The sequence below is a fragment of the Peromyscus eremicus genome, chromosome 4, assembly GCF_949786415.1.
Source record: "Peromyscus eremicus chromosome 4, PerEre_H2_v1, whole genome shotgun sequence".
Classification (NCBI taxonomy): Eukaryota; Metazoa; Chordata; class Mammalia; order Rodentia; family Cricetidae; genus Peromyscus; species Peromyscus eremicus.
The window spans coordinates 61,784,436-61,805,159 of record NC_081419.1 but is presented as its reverse complement, the minus strand read 5'-3'; the positions used below and the strand labels follow the sequence as shown (position 1 = coordinate 61,805,159).

Sequence of the window (20,724 nt, the reverse complement as noted above, 5' to 3'; positions counted from 1 at the left end):
ACCCCGGCCATCTCATAATGCAAAATGAATTTAGTACAACATCAGGAGTCCCTAAAATCTGCAGGCGGGCAGCATGGAAATATTAGAGCCAAGTGAGACTGAAGCCAGTGGGGTAAATGTTAAATCCTGTAGCTCCATGTCCAGCATTCCAGGCATATAGTGGCACCATCTGAACTTTACAGGCTTGGACATTGTCTTAGCTGGGGTTTCTATTGCTGTGAAGAGACACCATGACCAGAGCAATTCTTTAAAGGACAGCATTTCATTGTGTGGCTTACAGTTTCAGGGGTTTAGTCCATCATCATCATAGTGGGACATGGCTGAGTGCAGGCAGACATGGTGCTAGAGAAGGAGCTGAGAGTCTTACATCTTGATCCACAGGCAACAGGAAGTGAACTGTGTCACTGGGTATAGCTTGAGCATAGGTGACCTCAAAGCCACACACTTCAACAAGGCCACACCTAATAGTGCCACTACCTATGAGCTGATGGGAGCCCATTACATTCAAACTACCACAGGCATACCTACCCCTATGGTCTTCTCACTTGTACTATAAATGGATTCTCTCTTGGGCTGGCTTCACTAGGTGCCTGCAATTTTTTTCATCAGATGCCACACATTTATGGCATCTACATCTTGAGGTTTCTTATTTTTTACCTTTACAGTTTCATGCACTGGCCTCTCAGGGATTCACTGGGGGATTCTGAGCTTGCTACGTATACCTGGCCTCCCAGGATTTCCTTAAACATCTGGGTGCAAGCTTCCATGACCACAAAACTCTCATTCCCTGTGCCTACAAAACCAACACTATGCAGATGACATCAGCTTCCACGGTCAGGTCCAGTAGTATCCAGGCTCCCTTGGGCCTCTGCTGAGTTCCTAGACAGCATAACCCGGGAAGACACTTTCATAGGTGGCCATGTTTGAGTGTGACAGCCTTTAAGCTCTATCTTTTTAAAAAAAATCTTTCAGGGCTGGAGAGTTGGCTCAGCAGTTAAAAGTGCTCACCATTCTTGCAGAGGATCCAAGTTCAATTCCCAGCACCCACATCAGGTGACTTATAACACCTGTAACTCCAGCTTCAGATAATCTGAGACCTCTGTCCTCTGCACACACACTGGTGTGCGTGCATGCACATACACAAACACAAAAATAAAAATAAAACTTGAAAAAAAAGAAAAGGAAGTCTTTCAAGTGGTTTTTCCGTTTTTTTTTTTTTTTTTTTTTTTTTTTGCTCTGGATCAGCCTTTGATGGATGGAGTCTCACCCTCCAGGCACCTTTCCTATTGTTCCAGTGCGAAGAGTACAGTTTCTCTTCTATGGCACTGATCTCTTTAACAGTTATAGCCACTTTGTCTGCACTTGATTTGTCTGCAACTTTAAACAATCCATGTTCTTTCTCTAGCCACACTGGACTCATATCTTTCTGCCGGTCTTTTTGTTCCTGATTCTCACTGTAAACCTGACTAAAACCTGCCAGAACTAACCATGCCATGTCCTGTCTTGAAAGTTCTACCAAATGAATTAGTCTATTACTTTTCAATCCAGTCCCACTCACGATTTCAGGACTTAAACAGAAAACAGCCAAATTCTTTGCCACATTGAACACTGTTGTGGGATATTTGTACACTGTGTGAAGCTGTGTCACTGTGATTGGTGTAATAAAGAGCTGAATGACTAATAGCTAGGCAGGAGAGACTAGGCGGGACTTCCGGGCAGAGAGAGGAAGTCAGAGGGATAAATCTAGGCCAGAGACACCAGCAGGACAGAACAAGTTGGACATATGGGACAGAAGAAAGGCAACTGAGCCACTTGATAAAATGTAGATCAATAGAAATAGGTTAATTAAGTTATAAGAGCTAGTTTTTTAAAAAGCCTAAGCTAAGACCAAGCTTTCATAATTAATAATAAGTCTCTGTGTCATTATTTGGGGGCTGGCAGTTCTGACAAGAAAGCTTACTACAGAACATACTCCATTTCTCAATAGAATTATTACTGTCAGAAACCTCATGAGCTATCTTTAATGTCTACATCTTGATTGGTGTTTTTAGTCTTCCAAACTTCCAACAAAATAGCCCACTAAGTAGAGCTTACAATAGTGTAGCATTTCCATGGCCTTCATCTTCAAAGTCTTCCTTATTCTCCCCGCCCCCCCCCCCAAAAAAAAAAAAACACTTCCAAAGGCCTACTTAACACATTGCTCGATTTGGTCACAGAAATTACCCTACTCTGGTACCCATTTTCTATGTTAGTTACTTTCATGTCTCTGTGACCAAAATGCCTGACATAGTCAACTTCAGGGAGAAAATGTTTATTTTGGTTCAGAATATCAGAGAGTTTCGGTCCATCATAGTGGGAAGGGCATGGTAAGCAACTCTATTCACGGTTGCAAGAGCATGGAGTAGAGGCTGTTCACATCACGGCAGACCAGGAAGCAAAGACAGATTAGCCAGACTCAGAGGCCAGGTGCAACCTTCAAAAGCTACCTCCTCCCATCAACTAGCTTCTTTCTCCTAGGAGTCCTGCCGCCTTCAAAGACAGGGCCACCACCTATTGGTGGGAACAGGTGGGAACCACAGATTTATCTGTGGGTGACATTTCAGACTCAAACCATAACACTGTTAGCTTGGGTGGATCTAATACTTACTCTGAACCTCATTCTTAAATTATTCATCCAGTTATTTATCTTATTTATGTGTACAAATGCTGTACATTTGCCTGTGTGTATATATGTGTGCCTGGTGCCTGCCGAGGTCAGAAGAAGGCATTAGATCCTTAGAGCTGGAGTTACAGATGATTGTGAGCTACCGAGTGGGTATTGGGAGCTGAACCCAGATCCTCTGCAAGAGCATCAATTGCTCTTAACTCCTGAGCCATCCCTCCAGCCCCCGAGCCTCAATTAATATAAAATGAATGAATAAATAAATAAATACCTCATTTAAGATGTGATTAACATTAGTAATTGCTTCCTGGGTGTCCTGAGACTTAAATGAGAGGACAAAGGTAAAGACCTGGTAAGAATACAGTGAACATACTGGCTTTTAGTTTGGCTCAGCCATTTCCCAGAATCCACAGCTCAAGGTACCCCAAGACCATCAGTTGGGGGATAAAGTGGAATTTGCCTGCGACTGTTCTAAGGACGGCTCTGATACTATGGGACTTCTTCAAGGTTTAGGAGCTCTCATGTGGCTAAAGAAAATGAAGCCCAGAGTCTTCTCTAAGGTCCCCTGGAAGACATACGAGTGCTCTCCTCTCCTGTCCCCGTCTTCCGAGTTTCTTTGAGTATCAGATCTCATGCTAACCTGAAGGAGGCAAACCCAAGCAGAGGTCAGGCCTGCAGTTAGGTGGTCACAGAACTTCATAGCTACATCAGGTTACCAGAGAGAACAGCCTTTCTTTTGCAGAGGACACAGGACTGTCAGATTCAGCACATCAGACTGCTCAGTCAAAGTTGAATTTTAGATACACAACAATGGCAAAACGTTTTATCACAAGCATACTCCAAGACTGCATGGGACTTACTTTAAAATTCTAACTTACCTGGATTCCTCCTTGCCAGGGTCCCCCATAACAGGCTTCTTGTGACAACTCAATCGCAAATACACGGACCTCAGGATTTGTATTTTGTTTGGCTGGTTTGGAATGGTCGTTCTGTTTTAGTTGTTGGTTTTTGTGGTTGTTTTGTTTTGTGTGGCACTAGGTACTGAAACTAGGGCTCAGCTAGGAGCCTCAGATCCCTCTTTCTCAAACTTGGATCAGCTGAGTATGTATAGGGATGGGGAGGATCCTGCGGCTTACCTCCAAATGACAGCAATGGACAGGCCAGACATTTAACCGCTTCTAAAGGTTGGTGTCTTAACTATCATCCTATTTCCGAAGGGTTACTTTACCCATTTATCCAAAAATGCTGGGCACGTTTTGTGTTTCTTCTGCTTTTATCTTGATCCGTGAGACACATGAGGAGCGGTTGGTTGCGCATCCTACCCCATTTCCACCCCAATCCGGGAGGAGCTCCAGGCTAAACTCCTAGCCTGGCCCACGGAGCCGGACCCGGTCTGTCCCAGCTGATTTACGGGAACTCACACTAGTGATCAATCATCCTTAATTTTTAACTGGGCAGTGTCCTGAACCAGCCAATAGCTGAGCCTGGCCCCCAACACCCCACCCTCGCTGACCCTCTGCGACTGTCCACTCAGTCCGCCCTGAAGCTGCCTAGTGACCAAGAACTTGGGACCAGGTTTTGTAATGGGGGCTCTTGGGGAGGAACACAAAGTCAAGAGGGCTTGGCAGGGAGGTCTCCAGTCCCCTTCTCCCCCACTTTCCAGCCCCTTGTTTGTTATCTCTGCCGTTTTCACAGGCCTGCTTCCTCTTGAGCCTTCCTCCTCCTCCTCCTCCCTTAAAGTGGCGCTGCCCAGCTCGCCCTGGCCCTCCTCTCCTGCTGCCCCTGGCTTATTGTTTAGTTAAGCGGGACCCGGGACATTGAACAGATGGACTGAGACCCAGGCGCGAAGGGAGAGAGGGGCCAGCCGGTGCCGGGAAAGGGAAGCGGTTTGGGGAAAACAAAACAGAGGGCGGAGCCAGGGAGAAGGTGGCCCCAGGGGGAGGAGGCGGGAACACACTAAGAAGGGTCGAGGCCTGGAGCGGAATGGGGGCGGGCCCGGGGATGGGGTGGACCCCCCTGAGCTCCTAAGGCTCACGGCTGCCTCTGAGGCTAACCGGCTTCGCAGGTCGCAGCTGACGTCGCTGCCCAGATGGCCTCCAGGCTGACCCCGCTGACCCTCCTGCTGCTGCTGCTGGCTGGGGTAAGTGGTCCCTCTGTGAGGTGGGGGGTGGGGGGTGAGGATTAACCCTCCAGGCTCTGGCGAAGAAGGGAAACTCCTCCTGGGATGATGCTTAAGTTCAGGTCTAGCCTTTGCATAGGAGGAGAGACTTGGGTTCTGTATTGGAAGATACATTAGCTGAATAGCCTTGGGCTGGACCCTTCTCCAGGCTTCCTTAACCCAATTATAGAAAAGGGAGAATACCCCACCCAGCTCACCAGCCGGGCTTGGCTGGGTCATAGAAGGCAAGACAAGCCCAAGTTGTGGAAACCTGCATCCCCCCGCCCTCCCCCCCCCCTCCATGCTGTTGTGACAGACTCTTCCAGGTCACGGTCTATAGAAAGCGGGGTGCATGGAAGAAGACTAGCAGACAGGCAGACCTGGGCCCGCACCAAGGTGAAGAGCACTGTGGTCCCAGTGGCCTAGGAGGACAGGGATAAAAAGTAAACTCATGTAAGAGTGAGTGCTTGCTTCCGGTGGATGAGCAGGGTGTTATGCTGGGAAGCTGGCATCCTGGGTGACCTTGGGGAGTCAGCACATGATGTCCGATTGAGCAAGGGATCAGTATTTTATACACTTTCCTTCCCGCTTCTGAAAACATTGCCGCATAAAGAGATCCTCCTGTTCCCACCTCCCAGATGCCTAGATGACTGGAGTTACAGGTCGTGCCACTGCGCCTAATTTCTACCCATTCTTCCTTTCCTTTGCTGGAATACTAATTGTTTGCAATACCCACTGGTATACCACATCTGCTCTTTGAAAATCTGCAGTCCTAAAATAAGGCTGGCAAATGTCTATACTACCGGGGCAAGTGAGTCAAAACAAGTACATAGTTACAAGAAAGCAGCTTCTCCCATGGCCGTCACTGGACACAGATAACTGACAAACTGGAATTACCTCATGTCTCCTGTAGAGAATTCCCCCAGCATTCCTTATTTCTGAAGGAATTGTGGGGGAGGCTCCAGCCAGGCCCTTCACCTGCCAAGCTATACCAAAAGCAACTGGTACAATGTGTTCACAGTCTTCCTGCTTGGAGTGGTTGAGGGAAATACGGCTCACTAAGAAATGAAACCCTGTTTCTTGCACCACAGGATAGAGCTTTCTCAGATCTAGAAAGTACCAGCCACAGCACCCAGGATCCACTGGTCACTCAAGAGGCAATCAATGAGGTCTTCCCTGAAAAAGATGAGTCCTTGAATCCCACTGAGCATACAGTACAGTCTTCTACCTGGCCAACGACCAATGTACCCACCAAAGACACTGCTGACACTACCCAAGCCTTCCTCAAGCACACCCAACCAGCTGAGCAGCTACCCACAGACTCTCCCAGCCAGCCCACTATGAATTCTTCCAGCCAGGCCCCCGTGGATCCTTCCAGCCAGCCTTCCACAACCACAGATTCTCCCACCCAGGCTCCTACTGAGCCCTACTGTTCAGGGCTCCTTGCTCAGTGCTCTGATTTAGACAGAGAGTCCTCAGAGGCTACACTGTCGGAGGCCTTGACAGATTTTTCTGTGAAGCTCTACCACGCCTTCTCAGCTACCAAGAAGGCTGAAACCAACATGGCCTTTTCCCCATTCAGCATTGCCAGCCTCCTCACCCAGGTCCTTCTTGGTAAGTCTCTGACTTCTGTCCAGGCTGTACATGGGACCCTTTTGTAGGAATCACCAATCACACAGCTCTGCGAGGCTGTGTCTCCGGAAAGAAGCTATAAAATGGGCTGCATGGTGGGGTGGTAGGTCGTCATTCTTGAACGTTGCTTTATTTAATAATGATTTAACTAGGTACTGTTGCTTATAAAACCCTATGGACTCATTAACAACATATAAAAGAAGGTCCCAGTCACCAGTCATGGTTCAAAGAGTGGAAGGTGATAAGGGAGATGAAATCATCAGTGGTAGCCCTAAGACAGAATCATGGTAATGCACTTTCTAACTATGCAGCCATGGGCAGTTCACTTAGGCGCTCTTGAGTGTGAGTTCTCAACAGTTAAGTAGAGATGGTGATATCTACCTCCAAAAGCCAAGAATCAGACAGTGTGGTGCCTTGACTCCCTGGGAGGTAAAAAAAACCTTCTCCCTTCATGAGAGTGATTCTGCTAGGAAAGGCAATGACAAGTTACCACAGGCAGTAGAGAGCGAGAGAGATGACACTTCTCACACCCCAGCATGGAAAATTCCAGGAAGGCTCCTCAAGACTGCACATACAAGATCCCTTCCCTAACATCTTAGCATGAGATGCTGGTAGTGCCCAACTCCCCAGGTATGGCAACCGGACTGTCCTCAGACATCCTCGAAGTCTCCTGGGAGGTCCTTTCTAGTCAGTTGGTTCCCCTTCATTCTTTTCAGTTCAAATCCTGCATTCATCTTTCACTTTTTAGCTCTGTGGCCTTGAATGTATTAATAAGACAGTCTCTGAAACTCCAGGGGCCCCCTCTAGATGGTAGGAAAGTGAGTATCCCATGGACAAGGCTTGGTGATAATTTAATAAGATACCACAGGAGAAACATTAGACTCCCTGAACTAGAAGAAATGCTCTCAAGAAATTTTAGCTGCTGTAGCAGAGAAGACGTGCACAGTAAGTGTTTAATAATGAAGAACACCCATCCTCTTTTATAATAGTGATCAAATGCCTCTGCTTGTAGGATGACCCTTTATAAATCCAAACCATCTAAGTCAGAGTTAATGTGGAGCAGTGGTTAGAAAGATGTGTGGGATTTACCAAGGTGGAACACCAGGGAAGGAGAATAGTTGAAGCCCTGGGGAAGTCTAGTAGGACAACTCAGCACCGCCCACCGCCTTCCTCCTGACACATGAACTGTCTTCCAGAATACAGTTCTGATGCTCTGAAACCCCACTGTAGCGGGAAACAGCCTCCATTCTGGCCAGTGCTTGACCCTAGTCCCAAATAGTGGCTCTCTCGTTCCTCCCCCAAGAACTCTTCTCTCTCTCTGTCCTCTGTTGTAGGGGCTGGAGACAGCACTAAGAGCAACTTAGAGAGCATCCTTTCCTACCCCACGGATTTTGCCTGTGTCCACCAGGCTCTGAAGGCCTTTTCATCCAAAGGCGTCACTTCTGTGTCGCAGATCTTCCACAGCCCAGGTGAGTGTCCAGGGCAGACAGTGAGCTGTAGAGGATTCTGGAAGAGAAAGCCTGGAAAAGAGGAGGGAGGGACTGAACTGGGGTGAGTAAGAGCAGATGGGGGCCTCAGCAGGAGTTTCAGGAGGCTCCAGGAGCAGGACTCTCCTCCCTGTGAGACCTGGGCAAATCATTTGCATTTGTCTATTCTTTAGAATAAGAAAGTCCTACCTAACTGTTAACAGCAGGGCTGGAAACCTTTAGAGGTTAGAAGGTTAGAGTTAGAAGCATAAAATAAGCAGAAGATTTTTTTTTTGCTAAGTTTGGGGTCCAGGGAGTCTTCAGACTCATCCTTTGTACTTTTGTGTTATATGAATTTGTTATCATGTACATGTTTATGTTAGGTAGATAATACCAGCAAGCAGTAGATAATAGTAAGAACCTTTACAAATAATCTGACACAGTTGTTTGTAAACTTGGTACCCTAGAGGTGACTATTTCTGCAGAGCTGCTCAGGAGTTGGTAGGGTTGGGGGATCAGAATGGCTGGTGGGGGTGGGAGGCGCCCTTCCTATGAGAGGGAAGTGGACCGGCCGGGCTTAGTGCTCCCGCCTGCCTCGCCAGAGCCCATTTATGACTTAGAAAATACAGCTCTGTTGCTTTCAAAGGTTAAAAATCACAGATTTCATCTAGTCCCTCTCCAGTTCTCCGGCAGCCCCGGCCTCCTGCGTGCTGGGGTTGCACACTACCACATGTAGCTTAATCCCTATGTCCACTTTCTCTTTCACTTTTCCCTTCTTGCTTTTGTAAGAAAACGTTTTCTCCTGTCTTTCCTTTCTTCTCTGAGGTACTGGGGTACGTGGGAGTAAACCCAGGGCCCTGTGCATGCTGAATGAGTGCTACCACTGAGCTACATTCTCATCCCTCTTCCTCGGTTTACTTATTTCCTGAGACAGCCTCTCTTTGTAGCCTCATTTTTATTTTTATTTTTATTTTTATTTTATTTTATTTTAAGACAGGGTTTCTCTGTATAAGAGCTCTGGCTGTCCTGGAACTCACTCTGTAGACCAGGCTGGCCTCTGCCTCTGAGTGCTGGGGTTAAAGGCATAGCCTCACTTTTGTGGCAGTCCTCTGGTCTAGCTTGCTGAGATTGTAGACATGTGCTATCATGCTTGGCTTTTTCTTTTCTTTTTAACTATGAAAACCATATTTGTAGAAAACTGTGAAAATACAGGGAAGGAAAAATAAAGAAAAAGGGAAAGGAGATTGCCTAATATCTCAATCTCCGCCACCCACCTGCCTCGACGGGATCTCACTATGTAAACTATGCTGGCCTTGACTTCACAGAGATCCTCCTGCCTCTGCCTCCCAAGCTTTTGGGTTAATGGCATGCTCCACCACACCTGGCATTAAAATGTATCTTTTTTTGTTTGTTTGTTTTTGTTTTTGTTTTTCAAGACAGAGTTTCTCTGTTTAGTTTTGGTACCTGTCCTAGATCTCACTCTGTAGACCAGGCTGGCCTTGAACTCACAGAGATCCGCCTGGCTCTGCCTCCCGAGTGCTGGGATTAAAGGTGTGTGCCACTGCTGCTTGGCTAAAATGTATCTTTTTGACTTAAAAAAAATATATATATATATATATATGACTCAGGTTTCAATACATACTGCATTACTTACCTACTTACAACCAGTGGTGTCTTTTGTTCAATTAATGGACAGTTCCACCACATTCAATATTTTAGGGCATCCTGCATCCTGCCCACCCACATCCATATTTCTGCAAAGGTTCTGAGTCTTAGGCCAAGCCTGAGGAAATACTTGGATCTATTTAGTTCAGTAAAACAGTCTATTCTTCCAAGCACTCACATTTTCTCCAGTAGACTTGGGCCATGACAGCAAAAGTCAGGAAGTCTTGTCATGAACTTCCACTGAGGCTTGAAAAGTAGGGTCCATTCCTGCTGAATAAGGAAAGAACAAAGGGAAAAGTCAAGTGCAAGCAACATCACAGAAGGTTGTCTAGCCAAGCACTAGTCACCAGCAAGCAGAAGCAGCAGGGGTGCCTAGGAGTAGTTTTGCTGCTCTTAGTTCAGGATTTGTTTTCTTAAGTCTGATTTGCACTTAATAGAGTTGCATATAATAGAGGAGTGGGCTGGTCCCTGCTCCAGCAAAATGCTAGAGTGTTCACTGGAGTGAGCAAGAAGAACCACGGGAACCCGGACAGATGTGATGGTCTTTAATCTCTGCACTCAGGAGGCAGAGGCAGGCAGATCTCTGTCAGTTCCAGGCCAGTCTGGTCTACATGAGTTCTAGGCTAGCCAGAGCTGCATGGTGAGACTCTGTCTCAGAAAAAAACAAACAAGCAAAACTAATAAAACACATGGGAAGTGTGCTCACTCCCAAACTTGCTCTTTGAACTTGGGTTGGATTATTCAGAGGACTCATACTTGCCTCTCTTGTCCTGACCCTCAGACCTGACCATAAGGGACACCTATGTGAATGCCTCTCAGAGCCTGTATGGAAGCAGCCCTAGAGTCCTGGGCCCGGACGGTGATGCTAACTTAGAACTCATCAACACCTGGGTGGCTGAGAACACCAACCACAAGATCAGCCAGCTGCTAGACAGCCTGCCCTCCGACACCCGCCTTGTCCTGCTGAATGCTGTCTACTTGAGTGGTAAGGAAAGCAGCAGGCAGGTAGTGTCCCTAGTGCAGTCCTGCCTCCCATTCCATCCTGTCTTCACATTCCACCAACCTCAGAGTTCCACAGCCACATTCCTATGTGACCGTCCTACCCCTTCCCTAACGGGGCCTTTAACACCTTTTTGTCCCTACCTGCGTTACAGCCGCCCTTTCTTCCTTTAGCCAAGTGGAAGAAAACATTTGACGAAAAAAACATGAAGGCATCTTTCCTCTACAAAAACTCTGTGATTAAAGTGCCCATGATGAGTAGCAAAAAGTACCCTATGGCCCATTTCAGCGACCAGACTTTGAAGGCCAGGGTAAGTTCTTGGCTCATTCCGTTCCTGCTTCAGACATATCTGAGTGTCCTGACTTCCTTTCTGCAACGGCCTTATCAGTATGGAGTGCCTGCTTGCAAATTCCCCATTTCTGCTTCTTCCATCTGGGAGCCCCACGCTCTTTTCTCCTTCTCCTCTCTCTAGTTTTGGAGGCAGGGAATTTTAGGCTGGAAGACATGAGTCTAGACACGATTCTAAAGTTTCTTCATTCATCTCTACTGCATCAAATGGCAAAAAGTGAGTCTTGTTTTAATTCTGTGCCTCTCTTTCTCTTAGCAGCCACCGCTCTGGGTACACTGGTATCTTGCTATGTCTTCTGTGTGTGGACACTTTGTGCAGTATGCATATGCATAAGTATACATATAGAGGTATTGCTGTGTAGGTGCAGATATGTGTTAAGTATATGTAAACACAGGTATTAAATTTATTTTTTTTGTTGTGTTTTGTTTTTTGGAGACAAAGTTTCTCTGTGTGCTACTGGCCCTCCTGGAACTCATTCTGTATACCAGGATGGCCTGGATCTCAGAGATCCACCTGCCTCTGCCTCCCAAGTATTGGGATTAAAGGTATGTGCCACCACAACAGACTGAATTAAGTTCTTTAGCAGAAATTGGATAATATAATTCTAGTGGTTAAGGAGGGAGAAAAAATAGAATATGGAGCCCAAGCTAGGCTTCCTGGTGCATGCCTTTAATCCTCGCTTTCTGGAGGCAGAGGCAGATGGTGTTCTGTGAGTTCAAGGCCAGCCTAGTCTACATATCAAGTTCCAAGACAGCCAGAGCTATATAATACAAAGACCCTGTCAAAAAAAGGAGACAGCCGGGTGGTGGTGGCATATGCCTTAAATCCCAGCACTCAGGAGGCAGAGGCAGGTGGATCTCTGTGAGTTTGAGGCCAGCCTGGTCTACAGAGCAAGTTCCAGGACAGGCTCCAAAGCTACACAGAGAAATCCTATCTCAACAACAAAAAAAGAGAAGGAAAACAAAGAAAGGAAGGAAGGAAGGAAGGAAGGAAGGAAGGAAGGAAAGAAAGAAAGAAAGAAAGAAAGAAAGAAAGAAAGAAAGAAAGAAAGAAAAGAAGAATATGGAGCCCAAAAGATTCTGGTTAGTAAATTCTCCCAGTCCAGTGCCTAAGCATTCCTGACCTTTCCACTGGGGTGTGTGTATCTCTGTGTCTCTTGGGGAGGGTTTTTTGAGCCAGCTTTCCATATCCATGGTGCATCATCCATGGACAGAAAATATTTGAGAAAAAATTATACTGAACACTCACAAACTTTTCTCTTGCCATTATTCCCTAAACAAAAAGTATAGCAACTATTTACACGGCAGTTTTGTATTCCGTATTGGAAGTAATCTAGAGATGATTTGAAATATAAAAGAAACAGGGCTTAAATAAACTACATCTCAAGCTCAGTTGGTAGAATGCTTGCCAGGCATACACAAAGCTGTGGGTTTGATCCCTGGCACCTCATATAACTAACTGTGGTGGTATGTATCTGTAATCCTAGCATGTAGGAGGTGAAGGCAGGAGGATCAAAAGTTTAGGATCAGCTGGGTGGTGGTGGCTCACCCCTTTAATCCCAGCACTTAGGAGGCAGACAGATGTCTGTGAGTTCAAGGCTAACCTGGTCTACGAAGCAAGTTTCAGGACAGCCAGAGCTGTTATACTGAGAAACTCTGTCTTGAAAAACAGGGGGGAGGGGAGGGGGCAAGGAGGAGGAAAAAGAAGGACGAAGAAGGAGGAGGAGGAGGAGGAGGAAGAGGAGGAGGAGGAGGAGGAGGAGGAGGAGGAGGAGGAGGAGGAGGAGGAAGAAGAAGAAGAAGAAGAAGAAGAAGAAGAAGAAGAAGAAGAAGAAGAAGAAGAAGAAGAAGAAGAAGTAGTTGTTGTTGAAGTTGTTCAGGGTCATCCTCTGTTAGTTTGAACCCATCCTGGGTTGCATAAGACCCTATTGAAGGAAGGGAGGGAGGGAGGGAAAGAAAAACCCACCCCCCTTCTCTGTTATTACAAAGCTAGTCAGGGTATGATCCAAAACTTGTGCTCATTCTTTCTGTTCTCACCAGGACCAGCGCACTTTAGTCTGACCAACTGGCATCCCCATTTCATGGCACAGCATGGTAGTCAGGTCTGGCTGGTGCTTATTGAATCAGTACACACTAAAAGACAGTCTTGGGGCACAGGGGGTGGGGGGAGGAAAGAAAAGAGCTTGGACTGGAAGAGCTAATACGGTGTACCCCATACTCTCTAGGTGGGACAGCTACAGCTCTCTCACAACCTGAGCTTTGTGATCATGGTGCCCCAGAGCCAGAAGCACAGACTTGAAGATATGGAAGAGGCACTCACCCCCACTGTCTTCAAGGCCATCATGAAGAAGCTGGAGCTGTCTAGATACCAGCCCACTTACCTGATGATGCCCCGAATCAAAGTAAAGAGCAGCCAAGACATGCTGTCCATCCTGGAGAAAATGGGTGAGCCCTGGCAGCTTCAGGTCACTCCCGGGTCATGAGGGAGAGGGGAAGGTGGTACTAAAATGTTGCTCTCCTTCTAGAGTGCTTTTCTTCACCTGTAACATAAGCTTACCGCTCAACTGTATGAGTTGCTTTAGCCCATGAAGTCACTGAGAAAACTGAAACTCAGAAACTCCCCGTGACCTACCCAAAGTTTGCATGTCTGACCTTTGAAGTAGTTAGAGTCAAACCAGAAGACCAGTCCAGATCTCCCACTCTCTGGGATATTTCTACTGGGGTTCACTGGAACAGGAGACCCTGATGGGCTGTGGACATTCACTTCCTGGCCACATCCACTAGTTAACCACCGCACAGAATAAGCTTAAATCCATCTAGATAGGAGTCTGGGGTTTCTGAGTTTTGGGGAGACTTTAGAAGCACCATTTTCTGACCTTTGCCTTTATCCCTAGCTAGATCTGTCACTCATTTCCTGTTCTGACAACTTGACCACCTAATATATAATCTGATTTTCTAAAATCAGGATCAGAAACCAAGTAATAGACAAAGATACACCAAGTGCTCCTGCTGCTGAGGAATCGCAAGGGCTTTAGGAGCTGAGATCAAAAACCAAATATTAGCTGGGTAGTGTTAGAACAAGCCTTTAATCCCAGCCCTTGGGAGGCAGAGGCAGGAGGATCTCTGTGAGTTTGAGGCCAGCCTGGTGCAGTTACACAGAGAACTCCTGTCTCAAAAAAACCACAACCAAAAAAACAAAACAAAACAAAACAAAAAAAAACCTCAAATACTAAAATAAAATGTGCTGCCAGCACATCTGTTGCTAAGGAAATGTTAAGGTTTTAGGAGTTCTTTGTCAGGAATTTAGGACAGAGACCAGAATACATTTCTTACCAGCGTTATACCCTCCTATGATCTCATTTTATAGCATATTGTCCATCTCTATTTATTTCCCAAAGTCCTTGGAGACAAGGAAGGAATATGTCATTTTTTTCAGGGGAGAGTTGGCGGTGGGCAGAGAATGGTGGTTGGTCCGCTAACGGGTTCCCACTTACAAGACCAGGGGGCATGGTGTACGGTCTGAGAAGGGAAAGACAAGAGGACTTTGAGACTAATCTAGGAAATTTAAGAGCAGAATCTACACCCACCAAGAGTTTCCTGCTGATCTCTCGTTGGTTGGTTTGTTGTTCTGAGACAAGTTTCTCTGTGTAGCCCTGGCTGTCCTGGAACTTGGGTTGTAGACCAGGCTGGCCTCGAACTCACAGAGATCCACCTGCCTCTGCCTCCCAAGTGCTGGGATTAAAGGTGTGCACCACCACCGGATTCCTGCTGATCTCTGACTTTTTTTTTTTTTTTCTCTCTTGTTTTGCCCTAGAATTCTTCGACTTCACTTACGATCTCAACCTGTGTGGGCTGACTGAGGACCCAGATCTTCAGGTGTCTGCCATGAAGCACCAGACGGTGCTGGAGCTAACGGAGACAGGTGTGGAGGCAGCTGCAGCCTCTGCTATCTCTGTGGCCCGAAACTTAATCATCTTTGAGGTGCAGCAACCCTTCCTCTTCCTGCTCTGGGACCAGCACCACAAGTTCCCAGTCTTCATGGGCCGGGTCTACGACCCCAGGGCCTGAGACAGGCAGCAGTCGGGCTTGAGTAAGCCCTGCCACCCAGGCTTCAGCTCATCCAGTTATTGCCTTGCCACTGCCTTCCCTAGCCACTTCCAGCCTTAGGATCTGGCAGAGGGAACTGTTTTCATCCACCAACCCTATGGCATCGGCATGCTCTCTAAACCCGTTTTTGCCGCTTGATGGTTCAGGTTTACCAGACTCAACAAATAAAACTTGCAGACATTTCTTCCCTTGCTTGCCTATGGGTATGAGTTGCCTCGATGTCAGTAAACAATTACCGTGCTTCCTGCATCAGCAACTTACTACTGTGGAATAAGCCACTCTAAACTTAGTGGCTTAAAACCAGCGACCATTTATTACTTCCCCCTCAGTCGCAGGATTGGCCAGTGGTCTTGCTGACCTGACCAGCTCAGCTTCCCTGGGCATATGAAAGCGTCTTCCATAGTTAGCGGGTTGATTGGTGGATGACTGGTCTTTGATGGCCTTGCGTCACACTTTCGACACTCATCTACATGTCTCTTACGTCCTGCCGCCAGGATGACCTCTGTTCTGAGAACACAGCCTCTTTCTCTCATGTCTGCCTATATCAGGTTTACCATTTCCCATCAGCAATTGGCATGGTGAAATCTAGATTTAGAGTGAAAAGCCACTATGAAGTTATGGGGTAGAGAGCCATTAACTGAGGGCCACAAATGCAATTTATCTGCCACAATCCTTATCTTGATTATTTATGTGCAAAAAAAAAAAAAATGTAGCACTAGGTGCTGCAGAGATAGCTCAGTGGTAAAGAGCATTTGCTGTCCCTCCAGAAGACCTGGATTCAATTCCCAGCATCCACATCAACGCACAACTCTTTGTAATTTCAGTTCCAGGACACCTGATACCCTTCCCCCTCCACAAGTACTAGGTATGTACATGGTGTACAGACCTACATGCAGGGAAACCAACAACACACTAAACATAAAAAATAAATTAAAATGTGGCAATAGCAATAGTAACGAGCAAGGTGGGGAATAATCATAGGCATTCTGCTAAGAGTTTTGCAGACATTTAATTACTGCAATAACTTTGCATGGGAGCTGGGCGGCGGTGGTGCATGCCTGTAATCCTAGCACTCTGGAGGCAGAGCCAAGCAGATCTCTGTGAGTTCGAGGCTAGCCTGGTCTACAGAGCGAGATCCAGGACAGGCACCAAAACTACACATAAAAATCCTGTCTCAAATAATAATAATAATAATAATAATAATAATAATAATAATAACTTTGCGTGGTTAACTCAGGCTGTTCAAAGTCTTTTTTGAAAAGGTTTTCTCCTGGGTGCTGTGGCTCAAACCTGTAATTCTAACACTCTGTAGGCTAAGGCAGGAGGAACATAAATTGGAGGATATCCTGGGCTACATAGCAAGACTGTCTAAAACAAAAAAACAACAACAAAATATTTTCATCTCTGCCTCCAAATTTTTTTTAGGCTGTACTCATGAATTCACTGATGCTTCAGTTCTCTCCTCTTCCTGTGTTCCTCTTCCTCCTTCTCTCTCCTCATCCATCTCTTTGCTCCTGCCTCGTCTTCCCTTCTCTGTTTCTCTCCACCCCTCAATATGTCTCACATTTTCTCCTCCCTCTCTCCCTTCTCTCCTACTTAAAGCACAGCCAACCTCAAGCGTGCAGACCATAGTTCCTTGATTTAACCCATCAGCTTCTCTTCCTGATGAGGTGAAGGATCTAGACTCTAGCCTGGTCCCAGCCTTCCCTCCCCAGCTCTGTCCACACACACTCCAGACCTCAGGTTCCCATCCTTAGTAGCCTCGAGGTAGTGTATTCCCTGGTGCCTGTGCATGAAACCATCACCCCACAGATATCTATTGAGCATCTCCCACACGTGATGAAGATTTAATTTCAAAAAGGGTTATCCCAGAGGTTAAGCCAGGCTGCTTGAGATAGTTCTGGGTATGGAAGTCTCCCTGTAGCGGATGGCCAAGATATATATACACAAACCACTGTTGCCCCACATTCCAGGAACTTATGCTGTCTGCAAAATCTGCCTTCTCCATCCTTCCCTCCCAGAAAATCTTGTGTAAGAAGCTGAGACTCTTGGGAAGAAGGTGACAGAGTAAAATGTCACCTAACCTAACCGGGTACTGTACCCAGGCTTGAAGCTCTTGGTCCATTGGGCGTGTCCCTTTCTCATGGTGCTGAGCTGGGGGCCAGGCTCATGGCTAAATGCAGGATGTGAGGTCACCAAGGTTCCAGTAACTCTTGGCAGGATAAGCTTAGCATGGGTTTTCGTAGCTATCTTTTTTCTTTTTTTTTTTTGGGGGGGGGTGTTTTGTTTTGTTTTCCCAGATAGGGTTTCTCTGTGTGGCCAGAACTCACACTGTAAACCAGGCTGGCCTCGAACTCAGAGATCTGCCTGCAGTGCTGGGATTAAAGTCATGTGCCACCACCACCCAGCACTATTAGTTACGTTTCTATTGTCCTGATAAAACACCATGGCAAAGGCAACCTTCCAGGGCTCCCAGTTCCAGAGAGTTAGAGTCCACACACATACAAATACACACATACCGGGCTGGAGAGATGGCTCAGAGGTTAAGAGCCCTGGCTGCTCTTCCAGGGGTCCTGAGTTCAATTCCCAGCAACCACCTGGTGGCTCACAACCATCTGTAATGAGATCTGGTGCCCTCTTCTGGCCTGCAGGGGTATGTGCAGATAGAACACTGTATACATAATGAATAAATAAATATTTTTAAAAAATACACACATACCACATACCACACACACACATACATGCACACACACACACACACACACACACACACACGAATAATGATAATAACAGTAAGAATAACAACGATATTTTTTAAAGAACCAAGAAGAAATCCGGGCTTGGTAGCATGTCTGTAATAACAGTACTGAAGAGGTTGAAATAGGAGAATTATTCAGTTTAAGGCCTATACAGTGAACTCTAGGCCAACTTAGGCTACAGGGAGACCCTGTCTGGAAAACAACACAACACAGTCCTCAGGAAGCAAAGGCAGGCGGATCTCTGTGAGTTCAAGACCAGCCTGGTCTACAAGGGTGTTCCAGGACAGTTAAAGCTACATAGAGAGACCCTGTATCAAAAAACAATAAATAGGGCTGGAGAAATGGCTCAGAGGTTCAAAGCACTGGCTGCTCTTTGAGAGGTCCTGAGTTCAATTCCCAGCACCCACATGGTGGCTCACAACCATCTATAATGAGATCTTGTGCCCTCTTCTGGCCTGCAGGCATATATGTAGGCACACTGTAAACATAATAAATAAATCTTTAAAAAAAAACAATAAATACATGAATTAATTTATAAATATTTGTCTATGTCATACTTCTAGGGACAAATTTATTACATACAGTTGCAGGATGACGGCATTTAACTTAATTTTTCTTTTTTGCTGACTCTGCGACATTTTTAATCCCAGTTCCTACAACACATCTATCTCTTGAAAAAGACGGAGGGCTACAGAGAATGACAGACATATCAAGTCTCCACCTTGAAGCCCAACTCTAGGACAGTCTTGTAAGTCAGCAAACCTAGTTCCTGTAATCCATCTCCTGTCCCCAACTACAGGACTCCACCTGTGTGAAATTCTAATAAAGATCAGTGATCATGGTTCCTGTACAATTAGCATTTTGACCACATGGTGGCGCTCTTGAAGCTTTGTCTTGCATAGCCACGTGGACATTGTCCTTGAATTTTTATTGGTCCAGACTTAACTTCCTTGTCTCTTCTTCCTAAGGAAACATCTCAGGAATTTGCATACAGCCTGCATGGGGCCATGACAATCTTCTCCATACAGTTTGATTTTTTTTTTTTTAAATGTGAATGGGTGTTTTGCCTGAATGCACGTATGTCTGTGTACAACATGCATGCCTGGTGCCCACAGAGGCCAAAGGAGGGTGTTGGATTGAAGAACCAGCCTGTCTCCATCTTAGGCTTAAAAGCCATCTTATAGTAAAGGCAAATTAAGTTCATTCCTGTTTATGATTAAACCTCTGTTTCTCAAGGATTGGGCTGTGCCCCACCTGTAACCTTAACTACAAATGGTTCTGTACTGCCTGTTCCAGGAATGGCAATCATGGCTTTGTTTCAAAAAGTTAATAACCATCTTGCAATGCTACCTGTTTCAAAAGGGTTGTTATGGCTGCCTTGTTATGACTATCTGTTGTTACAATCACCTTGCAATCATGTCTTTGTTTCAGGAGGTCGTTATGACTAATTTGTTATGCTTTATGTTCTGCTCCTGTAACCTCACTTATTTTGTCTGCCAAATCCCCCTACCCCTGAATTACAAAAACCTTGTCTTACTCACATCCAATGCTAACCTCTCAAACCCCACCTTAGGGGGAGGCAGCCTGTGTATTCAAATTAAAAAGCTTGCTTTCATTAATTGTTTGTTTTAATTTGATTTGGGTCATGGTCTTGATGCTTTGGGTCAGTAGTCTTTATCCTCCTGTCTTTAGGATTAACAGGACCCCCTGGAACTGGAATCACAGAAGGTGTGTACTGCCCTGTGGGTGCTGAGAATCAAGCCTGGGTCCTATGGAAGAGCAGTTGGTGCTCTTAACCATTAAGCCATCTCTCCAGCCCCTAGTTCTGATATTTCTGTATGCGTTGCTGAAATGAGCGGTGATCCAGAATCACAAGCTGCCCAATATGGATTTAAACTTTGATTCCTGGATAAAGTATGGCTCGGTGACCGAGTGCTGGTCTAGAATGCAAACACAAGAAGCTGATGTTCCATCCCCGACAGCAACAAACGACCTTGCAACATTTACAGTCTTCACCAGCTCAGCCGCTGTTTCAATTACAATACCTGCAGGTTCTGCTGAGACTCTGGAAGCCAATAGACTTCCTGGTTGGAACCATCCTGGTGCCTATCAATGTTTAGGGTCTTGTCCTAAGCTATGGTTGGTAACCATGGTCTTATCAATAACTGCCTAACATGAAGTGAGCCCAATGTTATTTCGTTTTCGGAACCAGCTTGACTGGCTTATGCCATTATCTTTGGATGTGTCCGTGAGGGTGTTTCAGAGAAGACCAACATGTGGATACAGTGGACCAGTGTGGAAGATGTGCCCTTGGTATAGATGGGCACTGTCCAGATGGCTGCAGGCACAGATGGAAAAAAAAAAAAAAAGGTAAAGGGAGGGGCTGGGGAGATGTCCAGCTTAGTGGGTAAGAGCACTGGCTGCTCCTGCAGAGGACCTGGTTTTGATTCCCAACACCCACATGGTGACTGACATTGTCTGTAACTCCGGTTTCTGAGGACCTGATGCCCCCTTTTGGCCTCTGTGGGTACTTGACATGCACACAGTGCACATACACACATGCAAACAAAATTCCACCCACACACTGGGCAAAGGAGATGGCTCCGTGGGGGGAAAGCACCGACTACCAAACCTGAGAGCCTGTGTTCAGTCCTCTAGACCCACAAAGTGGAGGGAGAAAACCAAACTCTTCAAGTCTCTCACCTCCACACTAACGTCATGGCACACACATGCCTACACATATGCCCAGTAAATGAATATGTAATGTAATAACAATCTTTAAAAACACCCATACACAAATATAAAATAGAAATTTTTAAAAATTAAGGTAAAGAAAATGAACTCGTTCACTCTTTTATCTAGAGCTGGGACATGTTGGTCATTAGAACGATAGATTTTCTGGCTTTTAGAGTCCAGTACTTTCACCA

The 20,724-nt window shown here is 46.1% G+C and overlaps 1 protein-coding gene across 1 annotated transcript; it reads left to right on the top strand.

Annotated features, from left to right (window-relative positions):
• The first annotated feature begins 4,140 nt into the window (after nucleotides 1-4,140).
• Nucleotides 4,141-15,221, top strand: Serping1 (serpin family G member 1). Its single transcript, XM_059260826.1, has 8 exons — nucleotides 4,141-4,237; nucleotides 4,728-4,802; nucleotides 5,912-6,434; nucleotides 7,787-7,921; nucleotides 10,365-10,568; nucleotides 10,757-10,893; nucleotides 13,157-13,376; nucleotides 14,746-15,221. The coding sequence occupies exons 2-8, from the start codon at nucleotides 4,752-4,754 to the stop codon at nucleotides 14,997-14,999; spliced, it is 1,524 nt and encodes a 507-aa protein (XP_059116809.1). The 5' UTR covers nucleotides 4,141-4,237; nucleotides 4,728-4,751; the 3' UTR covers nucleotides 15,000-15,221.
• The last annotated feature ends 5,503 nt before the right edge of the window (nucleotides 15,222-20,724 follow it).

What these genes read in the sequence shown, in the direction of transcription:
- Serping1 (XM_059260826.1), top strand. Translation starts at nt 4,752, where the DNA reads ATGGCCTCCAGGCTGACCCCGCTGACCCTCCTGCTGCTGCTGCTGGCT. An exon ending in CCTCACCCAGGTCCTTCTTG is followed by an intron (nt 6,435 to 7,786) that starts GTAAGTCTCTGA and finishes CCTCTGTTGTAG; the next exon opens with GGGCTGGAGACAGCACTAAG. An exon ending in GAATGCTGTCTACTTGAGTG is followed by an intron (nt 10,569 to 10,756) that starts GTAAGGAAAGCA and finishes TTCTTCCTTTAG; the next exon opens with CCAAGTGGAAGAAAACATTT.